At 41.9% G+C, this 16,141-nt stretch overlaps 1 protein-coding gene across 1 annotated transcript; it reads right to left on the reverse strand.

Moving 5' to 3' along the window:
- Positions 1-12,375: 12,375 nt before the first annotated feature.
- Positions 12,376-16,026, reverse strand: socs9 (suppressor of cytokine signaling 9). The gene is made up of 2 exons (XM_070970359.1): positions 15,909-16,026; positions 12,376-14,483 (listed from the first exon to the last, which is right to left on the reverse strand). Exon 2 carries the CDS (start codon positions 14,316-14,318, stop codon positions 12,639-12,641), a length of 1,680 nt encoding a protein of 559 aa, XP_070826460.1. The 5' UTR covers positions 14,319-14,483; positions 15,909-16,026; the 3' UTR covers positions 12,376-12,638.
- Between the last annotated feature and the right edge of the window lie 115 nt (positions 16,027-16,141).

The following is a 16,141-nucleotide window of genomic DNA, read 5'->3' on the forward strand; positions in this document are numbered from 1 at the left end:
CGGTGGTTAAATGCCTGGGACTCCCCACCAATTAGTTAGAACTGAGGCAGCCCTTTGGATGAGAGGCGAAACCTTTTCAGGTCTCGGCCAAGTCCAGCTGCCCTACATTCAACCCTCCTTGGATGATTTTAACAAACTCCTCAACCTCCGTCCACGTTAGGTGAATCGTGCAGGATGGTCCGCTACTCTTTTCGCCATAGACGGCCGCATTATCTGTCACTCTTATCTCATGAATTGAGATCAAAGGATAAACTAAGGCTGCAATATCCTACATAATTCCACATGACTTGTTTAATTCACCCAACAACTGACTTTCAGCTTTGTTATACCAAAGTTAACAAAAACCACTCTCTCGCACACGCGCACACACACACAAAAGTCCATTAAACTGAAAGACTGAGGAAAGCTCCATCAGCTGGTTTCTTCTCTTGACGCCGTCAAATAAGATAAGTGGAACTGTGTAATGCAGCTGAAATCAATATCACAATATTCATAAAAATGTGTGTCTGATGTCACATCGCAGTATGATAAATGTATGAAAATATCACATATAATAGATGATCTTCAAACTAATTTTGTCTGTTGGTGTTCAATTCAATGAACTGTAATGCATTACATTAAAGGAAAACTCTCCACTCGCTTCTTTCCTACTCTCTGTCCAACATGTCTGCATCTCATTTATGTACAAAAAATTATCTCCAGTCTCCGACACTCACACCAGCACACTGCACAACTGTATCTTCTTCACTGACACGCAATCTTTGTGGTCATTCTTACAACATTAGCATTGTCCCAGCAAACAATTTCAGATGGATGACCTGTTTGTCCCGCATCATTTAAGAACTGAACAACTGACACTGACATTAAAGCTGAAAAGCAGATGTTTGGAAGGAGTGCTACTTTCATGTTTTAGTGAATCTGTATTTTTGTCCTTCAATCAAAGATTACTACTGAGAACTCACTCTGTCGCCTAATTTTCAGCTCTAGAATCATCATATCTGTCCACACGTGTAGCAGCGATTTGATATTCCATCACAGAAACGTCATCTTTTGGGCTCCATGTCGAACATGAGAAAAGCAGGTTCAGCACATCATTTCTTTGCAGCTGTTTGTAGACCCTGGCGAGGCACACAATGCACTGACTTTGCTTTAATTCGTGGCTTGGGAGCAGGATGCACAACATACGGCGCGCAGCGGGTGTCTCGTTATGGTTTGGTACAACATGCCAATGAATCTCCAGCTCTCTTCCAGGTAAAGGATTTCTCAGAGCGTCTTGTGTTTGAAGTCTTTCGAGATGGATTTTAATAAGTGGACTGTGGGCACATTTTCTCTCAGGAAGCCACTGAACAGGCAACACCTTCTTCAGTCTTTCCTCCATTTTCTTTCCATCAGAACTGTGTTTTAAAATAAACTCACTTTTCATTTCTCAAGTTTATAATTACTCATTTTAATATATTTATTATATTTCTCACTTGTCTGGCCCCAAAGTAAATACTGCTAAGCATGTTGTTCTACATCTGGGTACAGCTGACTGCCGAAAGGAAAAATCCTTGGACGCGGTGTTGCTTTTATTAGGAAGGGAATTCAACATGCAAAATAATGGAAATGATAAAGTCTTGCACTCTTGCATATTATACAAGCAAAGCAACCTGTGTTCATTAAAACCTAGTTCTCTATTTTGCTTGTACATCTCACAGGGACATGTCTTCAGACACTGGACGGAATGGACATGGGCTGTCATTGTTCCTTCATTGATATGACATGGTGCAGTCAGTCATTGGCTACCCTTCAGCTACACTACGTCAGGTCAATTTGAGCTTTGGCTGAACAAGACTTCTGGCTAATAACTCAGCCAGTAAGAAGTAGTTTATTCAGCAGTTTATATTTGTAGTCACATACTTATGTTTACTAAACACAAGCCGTGAAGCCTCAGACTTGGATACTATTACTGTGAGAAGTTTCTAGGGACGATTTCTCAGTTGTCTTTGAACAGAGAAACCTCTTAGTCTGGCATACCAGGCAGCAGGGGAGGAGATATTAATACAAAAATATTGTAGAAGTATTCACTTTAGTTCAACAGACACAGAAAGGCAAACACTACAGGCTGCAGCACAGGTGCACTGTGGGGCTCAACGTCGTCACTGCTGCAAAAAGGATCAAATCGAATGCAACAAACAGCTGATGTGACCTCCACATGCTAGACTATGAAGTATCGAAGTTTTATCCTTTATGAGATCTCACAGGGTAGAGCAGTCAATTGCTATATGGTAGCTTGTAACTTGCTCATGAGTCAGATAATGGTCTGCTGCTCATACTACTGGGAAGCTGGTGCCATGAGATGGATTTGATATTTTCCATGTTTGAAAAATAGCCTTTACCCAGTCAGATCTTAAGCATACACAGAAACATAAAGCACACTGTGGTGTCTTGAGTTGGTGGTGAGGGAAAAGAAAAATCTATATAAAAAAAATTCACATTATCACAATATTAATCACTTTGATAGATTGCTGCCTTTCATTTGGCCCTTGTAAAAAAAAAAAAAAAAACCTATAACTCTGCTGCTGCAGCATTTATTTCTGATCAGCAGATCTGCAATAACCTGCTACACCACACCTACTCATATCCATAATAGCCTACATAATTGCACAATTCTCTTCTTTGTTCAGCTAATAGGTAAAACACAATAGTCCATCCTTTTTGCCAAGAACATTTGTTGCCACTGGTCCTGCCAGACCACAGGAGCAAGAGCTTGGCAGCTGGATGGGACTCACTGGGTGCCAGAGACATGTCATCAAGCCAAGCCATAATGTGATCTTCTTTGCTTTGCCACACCTATTCTGCAGAGCCACTGTGCAATTGTGTCTCCACCCCTCTTGGCATTGGCTAATGTGCGGTTTCTAAAATTTTATTATGCCAAGAAATCACAAATTGCTGCATTGCAGCCACAGCCGCCCACAAATAAGGCATTAGCCATTTTCCAATTCTGTGCAAAGCAGAGCATAATCTAATATAGAAAACTGGCATTAAACAACAAAGATAGAGTGCAATTTCCTTATTATGCTGCATATGCTATTCCACTTATGACTTTTGGGAGTATTTTATCCTGGCTAATGAAGTTTCCTCAACAAACACCTGAATTAGTCCATATTCAGCTTTTTGTCCCTATTTGTTTTTCGTTTGTTTGTTTGCTTTTGTCCTCATTCTACATTTCAGTAATAACCACGTCATTTAATACTGTGTTTTTCTACAGATGCTCAGTATTCATGGTAGCTGCCAAAAGGTCACTTTTATGATGTTACCTCAGGGCCAAAAATAGCCCCAAAGTTCCCTCTAATTGAGAAACGGAATTTAAATAAACCATTATGCAGCATTGTTCAAGCCTGTGCTGAACCCTTTTTTGCTTTGCAGGCAAAGGATACCAATAAACCCATAGCAGATGAGGCTTTAAAACATCTGCAAAACATGTGCTCCCTCTACAAACAAACTGCCTATTCAGCTATTCTAAAACATACTTAAAACCCTGCTCTGAACCTTAACACAACCTGGGAATGTTTAGTGAGGCCATAGTATGAAGACATAAGGAAGGACAAGGAGGAAAGATGCTGAAGTGTCACAGTTCTCCTGCATTCAATTCTGTGCTTCACACATGAAGAGTTATATCACCTACTGTGGTATCTTTTAATGCAGGCAAGAGTCAGCATAAGTCTTGTTGCTAGTAAGCACTGAAGCTAAATGGCTGCATTTCTGTTCTTACTCTGTCCCAATGTCCTCCTGGATGATGACCTGACCCTTCGCTTCACGTTAAATGTAACTGGGAACTGTAACCTTGGTAACAGTCCGAAAATTCAGCAACTGTAAAACTAGATTTTATTGCCATATACGCTGCCGTCTGTGAATCAAGTGTGCAATTTGGTTAAAACATGGCTGAGAGGCTGACTGGAAACGATTAAATTAACCGAATCCTCTGGACTCGACACCAGCTTCGGATTAAATACTGCACAGAATGCGGATGCACATGAAATATGAATTAGAGCTTTGCATTGCAGAGGCATACATATAGTGGATGATATGCTGCACCTCGACAAGCCTGCATGTGCTCTAAGATCCCATTTTATTGATCTATCTGATATTCCAACATTAACAAAAAACGATGCTAAATGTCTCCCACAGAGCTTCCTCTTGTGACGCAGTCCATCTTCACAGTTCAGTTTCTTTTTCTTTTCGTTTTTTTAAATTTCAGTGGTCATTGAACTTTTTCTTTTATTGCATTCTTCAGTTTCTGTCCTGAAATATTATGCTGCAGTCTTCATGTGGCCACAGCTTCCCCCTACACACAACCAGTAGTATAATGTCATTTGTTTTGCCTGAGCTCTGTTTCCATTTACTCAATGCACATAGTTTAGTCTATTACTATTTAGTCTTAAGCTGATATGTTTAAAAGCTGGTTGGTGTTTTGGTGCTCAATCATTGACATTTTTTGTTACAGTTACAGTCACAGCTTTCACTTTTCACCTCTGAAAGCGTGATTTAATATAGACATACAGAGCTATGAAATGCAAACCTGCAAATTGGGGAATGCTATCTGCTACTGTACTTGCTAGTAAAATCTGAGCACTTTTCAGTGTTATCACAGATATAAATCATTATATTTACAGCACTTAAAGGACCAGCCTATCCCGGCTGTCAACTGGCGAGAGGCGGGGTACACCCTGAACCGGTCGCAGGGCAACATATATAGACAGACAACCATTCACACTCACACCTAAGGGCAATTTAGAGTCACCAATTAACCTAATGAGCATGTTTTTGGTCTGTGGGAGGAAGCCGGAGTACCCAGAGAGAACCCACGCATGCACAGGAAGAACATACAAACTTCACACAGAAAGGCCCCGCTCGACCTGGGGATCGAACTGGCGACCTTCTTGCTGTGAGGCATGCGCACTACCTGCTGCTCCACCGTGCTGCCCTATATTGTATTCCATTCCTGCAAAAAAAAAAAAGAATATATATATATATATATATATATATATATATATATATATATCCTTTATTTAACCAGGTAAAAGCCTCATTGAGATTAAAATCTCTTATCCAAAAGTGACCTGGCCGAGAAGGCAGCACAACAACATTAGCACAAAAAAACAAATACAATAATCCACCTAAATCCTTCACCCTGGACATTAAACATATCCCCGCTCCCACCCCTGTACACCCACCAGACTCCCCAGGACTGTGTGGGACTGTGATTGGTTGACATCTCCCTCACTCAGTTTGCTGAAACTGTTAGTGCTGGACCAAATTACACTGTGAAAGTTATTATTAGCCCATAGAGTGAGGTGACTTGACGTTATTCCCGCCCAGCGTCCACCTGACTGGAGGTCTAATCAGTCTGGGTAACTGAAAAGACCTGCATGGGTATGCAGAGCCTTTGAATGTTGAGGTGTTATAACTTGACAGTAATAGCCAAACTTACCTGACAACAGGCTTTTTTCACAGCAGACATTTTGACTTGTCATTGTAGGAAAAGCACAGGCTTTATTAATAACATTGACGATGGCTCCTTTCTGTTATACTGAAGTTTTCCAGTGTGACAGCATGCGCAGGAGCGGCACCCTGGAATCAAAGCAGCTACATGGAATTCAGCTGTCATTAAGTTTAGCATTCACACCTGTATTTTTCCTGTCAAAACATCTTCAGTGAAAAAGGCTTATATCGGCCCAAAACTCCAGAATCACCTCTGCTTTTCAGGAAAATGGATTAGTAGAAGACAAAGTAATTCAAAGTGGGGGTGGGAACTCCTCTCCTCTTGTCTTGCTGCCATCATAGCAGCACAAGATCCATGCTCTGACTACCAGCTAAGCGAGTAGTTTATGTACAACATAGTTCCCCTAGAAATCCCTCAAATGCAGTGTAACAAGTGGTGTCCGTTTTGTGGTTTGTAAATGTAGATGAGCCATTTCAGTGTAGAAGAAGATGTAAGAAATACTAAAATTATGATGGGACCACCTGGTGTTCGTCTTCAAAATTTTACTGAGCCATACCATGCCTGCGCGTCTGTAGTTTTTTTTTTTCACTTTACTGAAATTGAAAGTAGCTGACAGCAAATTTATGTCTTAAATCAATTTACTCATCAAGCTGGGATGTTGTACCGCTTTCTTTTTTCTTTTTCTTTTTTCTCTCTGCAGGTTTGCCTGAATAAGCCTCAGAAATATATCAACAGGAACACAGAGGCGTAAGAAACTATCCATGCCACTGAGTGACATGTGCAATACACAAATACATCAATCACCAAAAGAAAAACAAAGTGACATGCTAGACCTGTCAGCTATTAGGCTGCAATGTGATTAAATCTACTCTGCAATGTTTGGCTTTGAGGCAGGAACTCCATTATTAGACCCTCCCCTGTCCCCTGCAGCTGGTCAAGCTCATTCCCCAACATGTGTCACTCATGCACCACTCATGATGAGGCGCCTCACAGAATGGGCATTGATGGTGTGTTTTTGCTGCATAGCTAGCACTAGTGTTATTTTTAAAATGTGTGTGGCTTTGTAGCATTAACTTATGTAGACAATGCATTTTGTGCATATTCGGACAGCAGTGCAGCTTTGACTATGCTAAGAGAGCTTGATCACATTTTCTGATCATATAGCAGTCCAGTGAACAAAAGGTAATCACACAAAAACTGTAAGCTAAACGAACTGGCTGGCAGGCACACATAGCTCAAGTATAAGGCAGATACGCTGTCAACAACTAATTCCAAAAAACAATCCTGAACCCACACAAACTGAACACAATCCAAAATGTGACTGCGCTCAACAATCAATAACCACAACTATAATGCTGATCAACAAACCAAATGGCTGCTAAAGCCACATGCACACACACTGCACTCTCAACAAACAACAAGAGAATAAACCCCGCACACTGCCAAGCTAATGCTCAGTGCAGCAGAGCAATGCAAAATATAATTTCAAAAGAATTACTTACCTCGTCCTCTGAATCCTTCACACATATTGCCAGAGGGGGTCAGGAGGATCCGAGTGGGCATCTATTCATCTCATCATATAGTAGACCTTCTTCAGAGTCTCATTGTATAAATTGTCCATTATGTGCTGTGCAGCTTTTGGGAGGCATTAGTGTTGTCTTCTTGTATTCTCCACAGTGCACAGCTGTAGTGTGGCATTTATCTGACAATCCAGTCCATCACACCTCAGGGATGAACAAACTTTAAGAAACTGTTACTCAAACCAGAGGAAAATCTCCTTTGTCCTCTGTCACATAGCTGCTCCAGACATCCGTGCCTCCTGTCCTGTTATGCATGCTGGCTCACTGTCAGACTGTGGTGGCTGGTTTTGGCTTATTGGGACATTTGAAAAGAACAGAGCCATCGTCAATGTTATTAGTCACACCTGTGCTTTCCCTGCTATGTCAAGTCAAAATGTCTGCTGTGAAAAAAGGCCTATAGCTCACTAAAATACCTGAATGAAGTAAAAAGGCACATTACCAAGCGAATGTTGTTTTACAGCACACCGTGGTAAAAGAGTAAAATCACTTCTGCATGACGGTAACAGAGCAGGTGTGAGGCGTGGTTAGTGTGATTCATTTAGAGTCCAGATGATTTAGATGTTGTGCTCCACCATCATGTTTCCCTAAAAATTAAATGTGTCCACTGTGTAACAGAATGTTAAAAGGATGGAAAATGAATGCCTGAAAATGTCACTGGGTCTAAAAGGCGCCCATTGTGAGGAATGACTCTTACAGGAACGAGCTGGCAAGGCCTGCACACTCCTTTCTCGCTTGTACTTTTTCATTGCAACACACTGGTCAATGCAACTGTTGTCCAACAGCATAATTAGTCACAGAGGGCAGGAGTTATGCAATTGAATTTTTCATTTATGCAATTATATATTTTCCCTACCTTTTATCGATGATGCATGGGCCATTTTAGCAGCCATTGTGAAGGCTTATTATAAATAACAATTCCCCTCAAAACAAACAATGGTTATCTGTGATTATATCTGTGTTATCTGTAGTTCCATTACAATCCCGTTTGTACAACCACAGCATGACACCCATTACAACATTTTACAAATTACAGGATACGTGATATGCTCATGTGGAAGGCTTCATATACAATCAAACATCATCATCCGTCCACGATATATCCCTGCATTATTTCCAGGCTGCTGGTTAATGACTTGGTGGGTTAATGCCTAGGATATGGCTGTTGTGCGTCATTTACACTGCAAGTCCATCAATCCGTTGGCTTAGTTGTAGCATGCCCAGCACCCCCATTATTTCATCAACAACCTGTCAGTGCAGAGGAGAGTGAAAAACAGAGGCAGCAAGAGATTGCGCAGGAAAGACGCGAGCAGCTCCAAATTAGAATACTGATGCTTTTCTGTGGCAAAGGCCTCATATGAGTTCCTACGAGTCGGAGAGAACTGGAGTGCATTTGGATGTTAAATAGGAGGGAAAGGAAATATTGTGCTGTCAAAGGCTTGCTTCCAGGGAAACAAACATCAAACAGAAGCGTGTCACTGTGTGACAATGTACCTCCTGGGGGGGGGAATTGTGAGACTTTTAAGAACTGAAACTTTAATAACTCAGGAATTACTTACTTGGTTCTGACAAGAAGTGCCCTGCTTGAAAAGGTGTGACTCAAAATAGGCAAGAATGTTCCGATTCATGTTCAAGGTTGAAATGCAGCTGGATGCATTTACTGACCAAAAATAACTCTCAGCTGCAGTGTTTCCTCTGTCACAGAAATGTATTCCTCCTCTCTGGGTGGATAAGAAGAATCATGTCTGGCTGTATGCATCTTGCAAGGATTTGAAATCAGTTTGATACGCCCTCCCCTGAATTAATGGCCTAGATACAGATGCATACTGCATGTCATGGCTGTTGAGTTCACAGTCTATATGGGTGTACATGCAGCAGCCTGAAGCACAGACCGCAGAGAGTCAGTCGCTGTGCACCTTTTCAGGCTCAAATAAGACAAGTCTGTGCCAAGGCGAGCCCTTTTTAAGGCATTTGTTAGATTATGACCGGCAGATTATTTGGGAAAGTAATTGTCCCCAGGTGTTATAAACATTCCAAGCTTATTCTCCACCCCCATGATGCTCAACTGTAGAGATTAGGCTCAGAGGAAAATCTCTTCCCTCAATGGAGTGAAGGGAAAAAAGAGGTCCAAACAGGCACAAACACACTAAGTATGTGTAGCCAATCAGCTTTCTCCTTTGCTTCGGCTTGCTGTCCCTCTGGGCCCAATGATCCAGGCAAAGAAGAGTCCTCTTTTTCCCCCAGGACCTGTAATACCTGCATGATGAGCGCCACGGTGCAGCCAGCTGCAGCAACCACACTCAATTCCACCATCTCAGCACACCACACACAGAGAACACACAGGCCTGAGAGCAGCCAGTGTGAAGCACACTGAAGCTCTTTAGAGCCACCTGCTGTGCCTGGTGTTATACAGCATTTTGCACTGATGGAAACACTGCAGAACAAGAAGTGAATCCGTGCGTGCTGTTTTGTAAAAATAAATAAACAGCTAGCACATGCATTACTTAGCTATATAATTGTAGACTGAATTGGAAACACTTAATTTTACAAGTGCGTAATTTCCTTGTGAGGTATTTTCCTGTAAAGAGCAATGCAATCTAGTACCATAGCGAAGAAATGACAGTTTAGGCACTCGTGTTGTTGAGTTTATAAGCAGTTGATGATTTGTGGTGACATTTACTGGAAGAAACATATCTATTCAAACACAACTAAATATACATTATTAATTCACAACACCAAGTTGTAGTAATTTCCTTTATACTCATGTGTTCAAAAAGTGGTGAACCTCGCTCCGTCCTCGCTTGTGAACGACTGAGCCTTTCTAGGATGCTCCTTTCATACCCAATCATGACACCATCACCTGTTACCAATCAACCTGTTTACCTGTGGAATGTTCCAAACAGGTGTTTTTGGAGCGTTCCATGTCTTTCCCAGTCTTCAGTTGATCCTGTCCCAACTTGTTTGAAAGGTGTTGTTGCCAACAAATTCAGAATAAGCAGATATTTACAAAAATCCATGAAGCTGATGAGGTAAAATGTCAAATATATTGTCTTTGTACTGTTTTCAATTGAGTGCAAGTCAAAAAGGATGAGCAAATGATCACATCTTGTTTTATTTGAGCATTGCAGTGTCCCAACTTTTTTGGAGTTGTATAATTGGGCTCGTATGTTGAGTTGTATTCTTGCCTGTAAACAGTTCTTACATTTTTGCATGTTGAGCTGATCTTCTGTGCTCTAAGACTCTCTGTTACAACTGATTTGATTCACTGAAATGTGTTGATTGAACCATCTGAACCATTAATTAGTACCGAATAGCACTGTTCTATGACTTACAGATGCATATTATCATCATCATGTTTAGGAAATTATGGGAAACAATTGCTCCAATAGAAGTGATAGAAGTCTTAAAATGTGGTCCAAACACAAAAGCACATTATTATTGGAGCTTGTCTGGATACCAGACTGTAGAGCACTGCACTGCGCTGGGAAATACAGAACAAAAGCCTTGAGCTGTCAAAGGACTGAAATTGCTTGAGCGGAGGGTCCACAGTGTCGCCAACACCTTCAGTATGCAGGGCAGGTCACGTCTTCCAACACGGTAAATCTTACTTTATAGTTTAGTTTCTATAGTGGCTTAATGAAGTACACAAAGGTCAAAAGGTCAAAGGTCCTGACTTTGAATGCAGACTTTGATGCCACCTTGGAACTGCGATTCAAATTATAGCAGCTTCATTAGTGCTTGTCATGGATGATTTGCATCCTGCATATCAAATTGGCCATCTCAAGGAGAGAACAGCATGGCAGTGGTTCAGAGGATGAGCCGGGATCCATTCTCCATGCTCTCCCATTAACACTGAGACGGCTGTCTTTTGTGATTATTACTTAGTGTGTACAACAATTAGCAGTGTGGTCTCTCTTGTGTATTTTAATACACAATGCTGCTCACACACAGCAGTGAATGACTCCACCGTACAGGTACATTTTGCAATTACTCTTTGAATAGGTACTTGATAATCAGGTAGATGAAATCCTGTCTAGCATGGAAGGCTTTTCACTGCCTTTGTGTTGTTTTGCATTTTGTCTTTGCCATCAATCATGTTATTTGTGATGTTTCTTGACTGCCATTTCAGGGATGTGTCCCAGTTATAATGTCCAGGCAGCATTATTCTATTTAATTCTAAATTTTGGTCTTTTAATATAAAGCTGTGCATGTTTTATCTATCTGCATATACTGTTTTGTACTTTGAGCTTTGACTCAGCCCAGTGTTTTGGGGCTTTTCTTACTTTGGACTGACTGATCTTTGCAGAGCTTTTCAGTGCTTGTATATTTTTGTCAGGCTCCAGGAGAAAAAATAAATAAATAAAACTCATAACACTCTCTTCTATAATTCTTTTGTTGATTAAGATTCATCAGTGCTAATTCAGTATGCTAATTTTGTCATTGAACTACTGGAATGGACGATTGGTGTGTGTAGACTTCCAGCCTCTTTCAAATGTGCACAGCAGGAAGTAATGTTGAGCAACAAGATGCTTTTTTTTCCTTTAAGAGTCTGGGTCTTCACACCAAAATGAAATACCAAGTAGGACAGAAAGAAAGAGAGGCCAAACCTCTGGACTAAGGAAGGCTAAATTTAGAAGTGGAGAGAACAAAAGACAGATTATGAGCAAAATAGGTCCATTAATGTCTGGGCTTCATTATTTCCACTCCATAATAATAATAATCCAGCTGCTTCACCTGCTGCTGACTAGTTCATGAAAGCCACATTTGATCCTTTAGTTCAAAACTAATGAAGTCTGTTGACACTGGCTGCATGCATAATAATCTCATAGCAGAAAGCATAGACGGTTATATGATGGAAGGTGGAAACAAAGCAGCTGAATGATGTAGAATCTGAGCATTACTTTCTTGTACTAATAGTTGTGCGACATAACCCTCTGCATCTTTCCTTGCAATGGAACCAAACTGAGGATACAATCGTGACTTCTGTGTGTGAAATCTAGAGCAAACCCTCTCCTCTTCCACAAGAACAAGTAGCACATGCACCCACCTCTCACCCTTTAAAATCAGTCACAGACTCAATGTGGGAAAGACAAACGAATACTGCAGACGTGCAGCACTTCCACACCTCTGTCACAAAAAGGAAAACTTGCCAGTATGAGTTCCACCTTCTCAGCACGTGACTGATGAACAACTCTATTATAATCATCTCAATTCACACTAGGACACTTACCCCTAGCATCAGATAATTAAGCTGATTTAGTCTCACTTGAAAACACAGATGACGTGTGAGAGCCGCTCTCTGTAGACCACAGATCGAAATAAGTTTCTTTAATTTGAGCATAAAGAACTTTGAGTGTACAAGATCAGTGAGATTATATATTGTCTCATCAGTGTTGTTTAGTACAATTGTTAAGACAGCAGGAATAAAATAAATAAGTACAGTGTAGTGCAGTGTAGGTTAATACAGCTAGACAGAGAGAACAACAAGCCTTATTGTTCAGTTCAGTTCTAGTGTTAAAGAGATTAGTATTAAATATGCATTTAGCAGTTTCTTTCAGACAATAATGTTTTGTTCTTTATTCCCACCAGGTGTCCATTCGCCGTACACGTACTCTCTGCTTATAGTGGTATTCTTTCAGGTGCTTTTTCAAAGCATTTGGAATGGGAAGCATGTTAATGCCATCGTAGGTGGTGCAGCTGCTTATGGCGGCTCTGCAGATGTGCTGCAAGCTGAAGGGCTGTGTACGGTGGATGGGGTTGGACAGCAGGGGCTCGAAGAACATGCAGGAGTTGGGGTCCTTGTAGTGCTCCAGCAATCCCGTGACAGTGGGAGCATGGAAGACACTGGGGTCGTGCACATCAAAGCTAAAATTGTGGTTCCACTGTTCAATGCGTGCATGTAGTGAGCGGCCGTAGCGGCGGAAGCTGACGGAGAAGAGGTAGTCTTCCTGGGCAGAGTCACGCAGGAGAAAGGTACCTTCAGGCTTTCCCTCCAGCAGCGTCTCTGCCTCGTAGCGGTCCATGACCCCCCAGTAACACGGGAGGTTGGTGATCTGCAGCAGGTCTGGAACTAAACAGTGAATGTAATCAATCTGAGTGTGGATGCGGTAGCCATCGTGAGATGTGTGATGCTCAGCCTGAGGAAGTATGGCCCTCGTGGGCACGCTGGTCGCTGTAACCTCTGGATCAACCAGAGGATCAGAAATAGTATCAGACGTGTGGATAGAGGCAGAGGCAGTGGCCGAGGCAGAGGCTGAGGCAGTGGCTGAGGCAGAGGCCGAGGCTGAGGCCACCACCTCATCCAGAGTGTCCAAACAGCTCTGTAGTAGGAGCTGGTGCTGCTGCTGTCTTTGGAGAAGGAGCTGCTGTTGCTGCTGAACAGATGCTCTGTCAGCCCCGGCTAACTCATTCATACCATGAGCCAGCTTAGGGCCATGCTTGTAGAGAGGGTTAATTTGGGCCGTTACCTCAAACGTGTGGATCTCTGCATTGGGTGGTGGCTCAACACCTTGTTCGATACTGATGCGCCTGCGCTCTCGCAACCTGTCATCTACGTCTTCCACCACAGTAGCCATGGCTGAAGTAGGGGCACTGCATACCACTGCAGAATCAAGCACGGGTGGCTGGGTAATGGGGGCCGTGTGTTGCTTAATGAGATACCATTTCTGAGCCAGCTCTGATCCTACAGGGAAAGGGCAGTCATCCAACATCAACTCACTGAGGTGGATCTTGCGCCTTGAGGAGGCACAGGCAGCTGATGATGAAAGAGCCTGTGGAGTTGGTGCTGGTGTAGCCGCAGTGTGTGTCTTTATTGGGAAACACTGTCCCATTGCATCTTGGATTTTTTGCCGGAGTGTGCGACTGCTGCTTGACCCCCTGCCCTCACCTTCACTGGGCGGAGACAACTCTGTAGCAGAGCTGACTGTTCCCAATCCTGGCCTGGCTGTTACCCGTTCTTGTCCTAGTAATGAGGCAGCGATTTCCAAACCCTGCCATCTCCAACTCTCCCTCAGAGGAGAGGAGGAAGACTGTTCCCTGGTCTCTAAGTCACTCAACAGCTCGCCGTACTCAAAGCCATCACTGACAGGCCTCTCAGCTGCTGGTTCATGAGAAGAGAGGCCTTTTTTCTTCACCTTTCCACCTTTCCGTCCACTGCCTGCATCTCGTCTCTCCTCTGACCGGCTCTGTCTCACCTTGGGACGAGCCCCCCTCTCTCTATCTTTCCCTCGGCTCCCAGACTCCTTTGGTAATGACATGATGAATTAGGGAGTGAAACAGCAGTGGTTGCAGCACTCCAGGGAGTGCTGAGGGATGACTTGTAATTGCAGTTAGCTTTTGGTAGGAAGTTTCCCATCCACATCCCTCGTTTGAGATGTCATTATCACTGTCCATGCATCGTAGCCACCGAGAGTTAAAACAACCTGCAAAACAAATTTAGAGTGTAATTAAGTTCTTGAGATAATATATTGTTATATTACTGGTGATATACACTCAATTGCTAGTTCATTGGATATCTAAAACTGATACTAACACAGCAGCTCTGCTCAAATTTCTACCTTAATGAAAGCCTTTACATCCCGAAAAATAAACAAAAATTAACATTGCAATTTCCCTAAGACTAACTTGCCATCCAGTTTAAAATGATATAAGATTCAGAAAAAGATGAGAAAGATTCACAAAACATTCACAAAGGTTTTGAATTTTTGTAATTTTGGCTTAAAAACATTTGCAGATCGACTTTCTTTTGATCAGCTGATCGGCTTACCAATTCAGCTTGATTTGATTCAACTTAATAGCAATTTTAGAGGCTGTTAGTGGTGTTGTTGAAAAGCATAGCTTTACATTGTGTGTTTCTAAGGTTTAGGTATTTAGAAAGCCTTTAAGATGAGTTCATGCACGAGTATACTTTAGATTCAAGGCGTATTAGGGAAGTGAAGGAAGCAAACAACACATCCAGTACAGGCCCAAGGTCCAGTTTGACTAATCATTGCCAAAGTGAAAGTTTAATCTAAGCTTTCAGCACAGTTGATACCATGTCTTATTCCTGATAACATAGTATATCCTGCCTATTTTCTAAACACAGAGCTGATAAACGGTAAGAAACAGGCAAACAGAAATAATGTTTGCCAATAAAGATATGATTGACCACTACTTAAACCATCCACTTCCACTAAAAGTGACATTAGCTGTGATGCTGTTTGCTCTGATTTTCTACGATCTGAAGCACATTCTAACTTTATATAAGTTATATTATATCCTCAAATGTATAACTGAAATTACCGTACGTGACACACTCGTGATGACCAACCACAGAGCAGTTAGTTAGCTTCCTGCAATTAAAAAAAAAAGTTGACAGAACTATAGCGCTGATCGGCTGAAGTTTTCTCTGTTTTAACCCAGTTGTGTCAACCAGATAGCCTCTTTTTGTCCCGAAGGAGATCATGAACGCTAAGTCTCAGGGATGGGGCTCCGTCCTCTCTCAAATCACGTCAACTATTATCGAGAGAAAGTGGACAGTCGATTTAGAAAAGAAATTTCTTAACTTTTTCCCACTAAAATTAAAGTTGACGTTAGCTAGCCTTACCTACTAGCAAGGCGTCAGATTCTTCAGGCAAATCGACGACTCGGTCATCCCTTTACAATATAACATATAACGCGAAAACGTTAACGTTAGCTAGCAAGCTAAAATCGTTAGCAAGCAGCTGTTTATGGTAGATAGGCTAGGTTAGCAGAGCAGCTAGCTATATGCTAACTTGGGTGCTCTTTACTATTGGAGGAAAGGATAAGTTGTATATATGGCAACTTATATCTAGCTTTCTCAACCATAACACAACAGGCGATCATACCTAAGCAGTTGTTGAAAAGTTTTCCGACGAAAGCGCTTCTGTTTCTTCTTAGTTAAACTAATGACGATAACAAAAAGGCGGCTAGCTCACATTAGCTTGACAAATGAACTGCTGGAATGGTGCAACCCGGAAGTAAAAAGTAATTGGAGTAGCTAATTTCTTCGGTAACGTCGGAACATGTAATGACGTCTGTAACATGACAAATGAAAGGAATTAAAAAAAAAAATAGCTGA

The sequence above is a fragment of the Chaetodon trifascialis genome, chromosome 9 (assembly GCF_039877785.1).
Source record: "Chaetodon trifascialis isolate fChaTrf1 chromosome 9, fChaTrf1.hap1, whole genome shotgun sequence".
Lineage (NCBI taxonomy): Eukaryota > Metazoa > Chordata > Actinopteri > Chaetodontiformes > Chaetodontidae > Chaetodon > Chaetodon trifascialis.

What these genes read in the sequence shown, in the direction of transcription:
- socs9 (XM_070970359.1), bottom strand. Translation starts at nt 14,318, where the DNA reads ATGTCATTACCAAAGGAGTCTGGGAGCCGAGGGAAAGATAGAGAGAGG.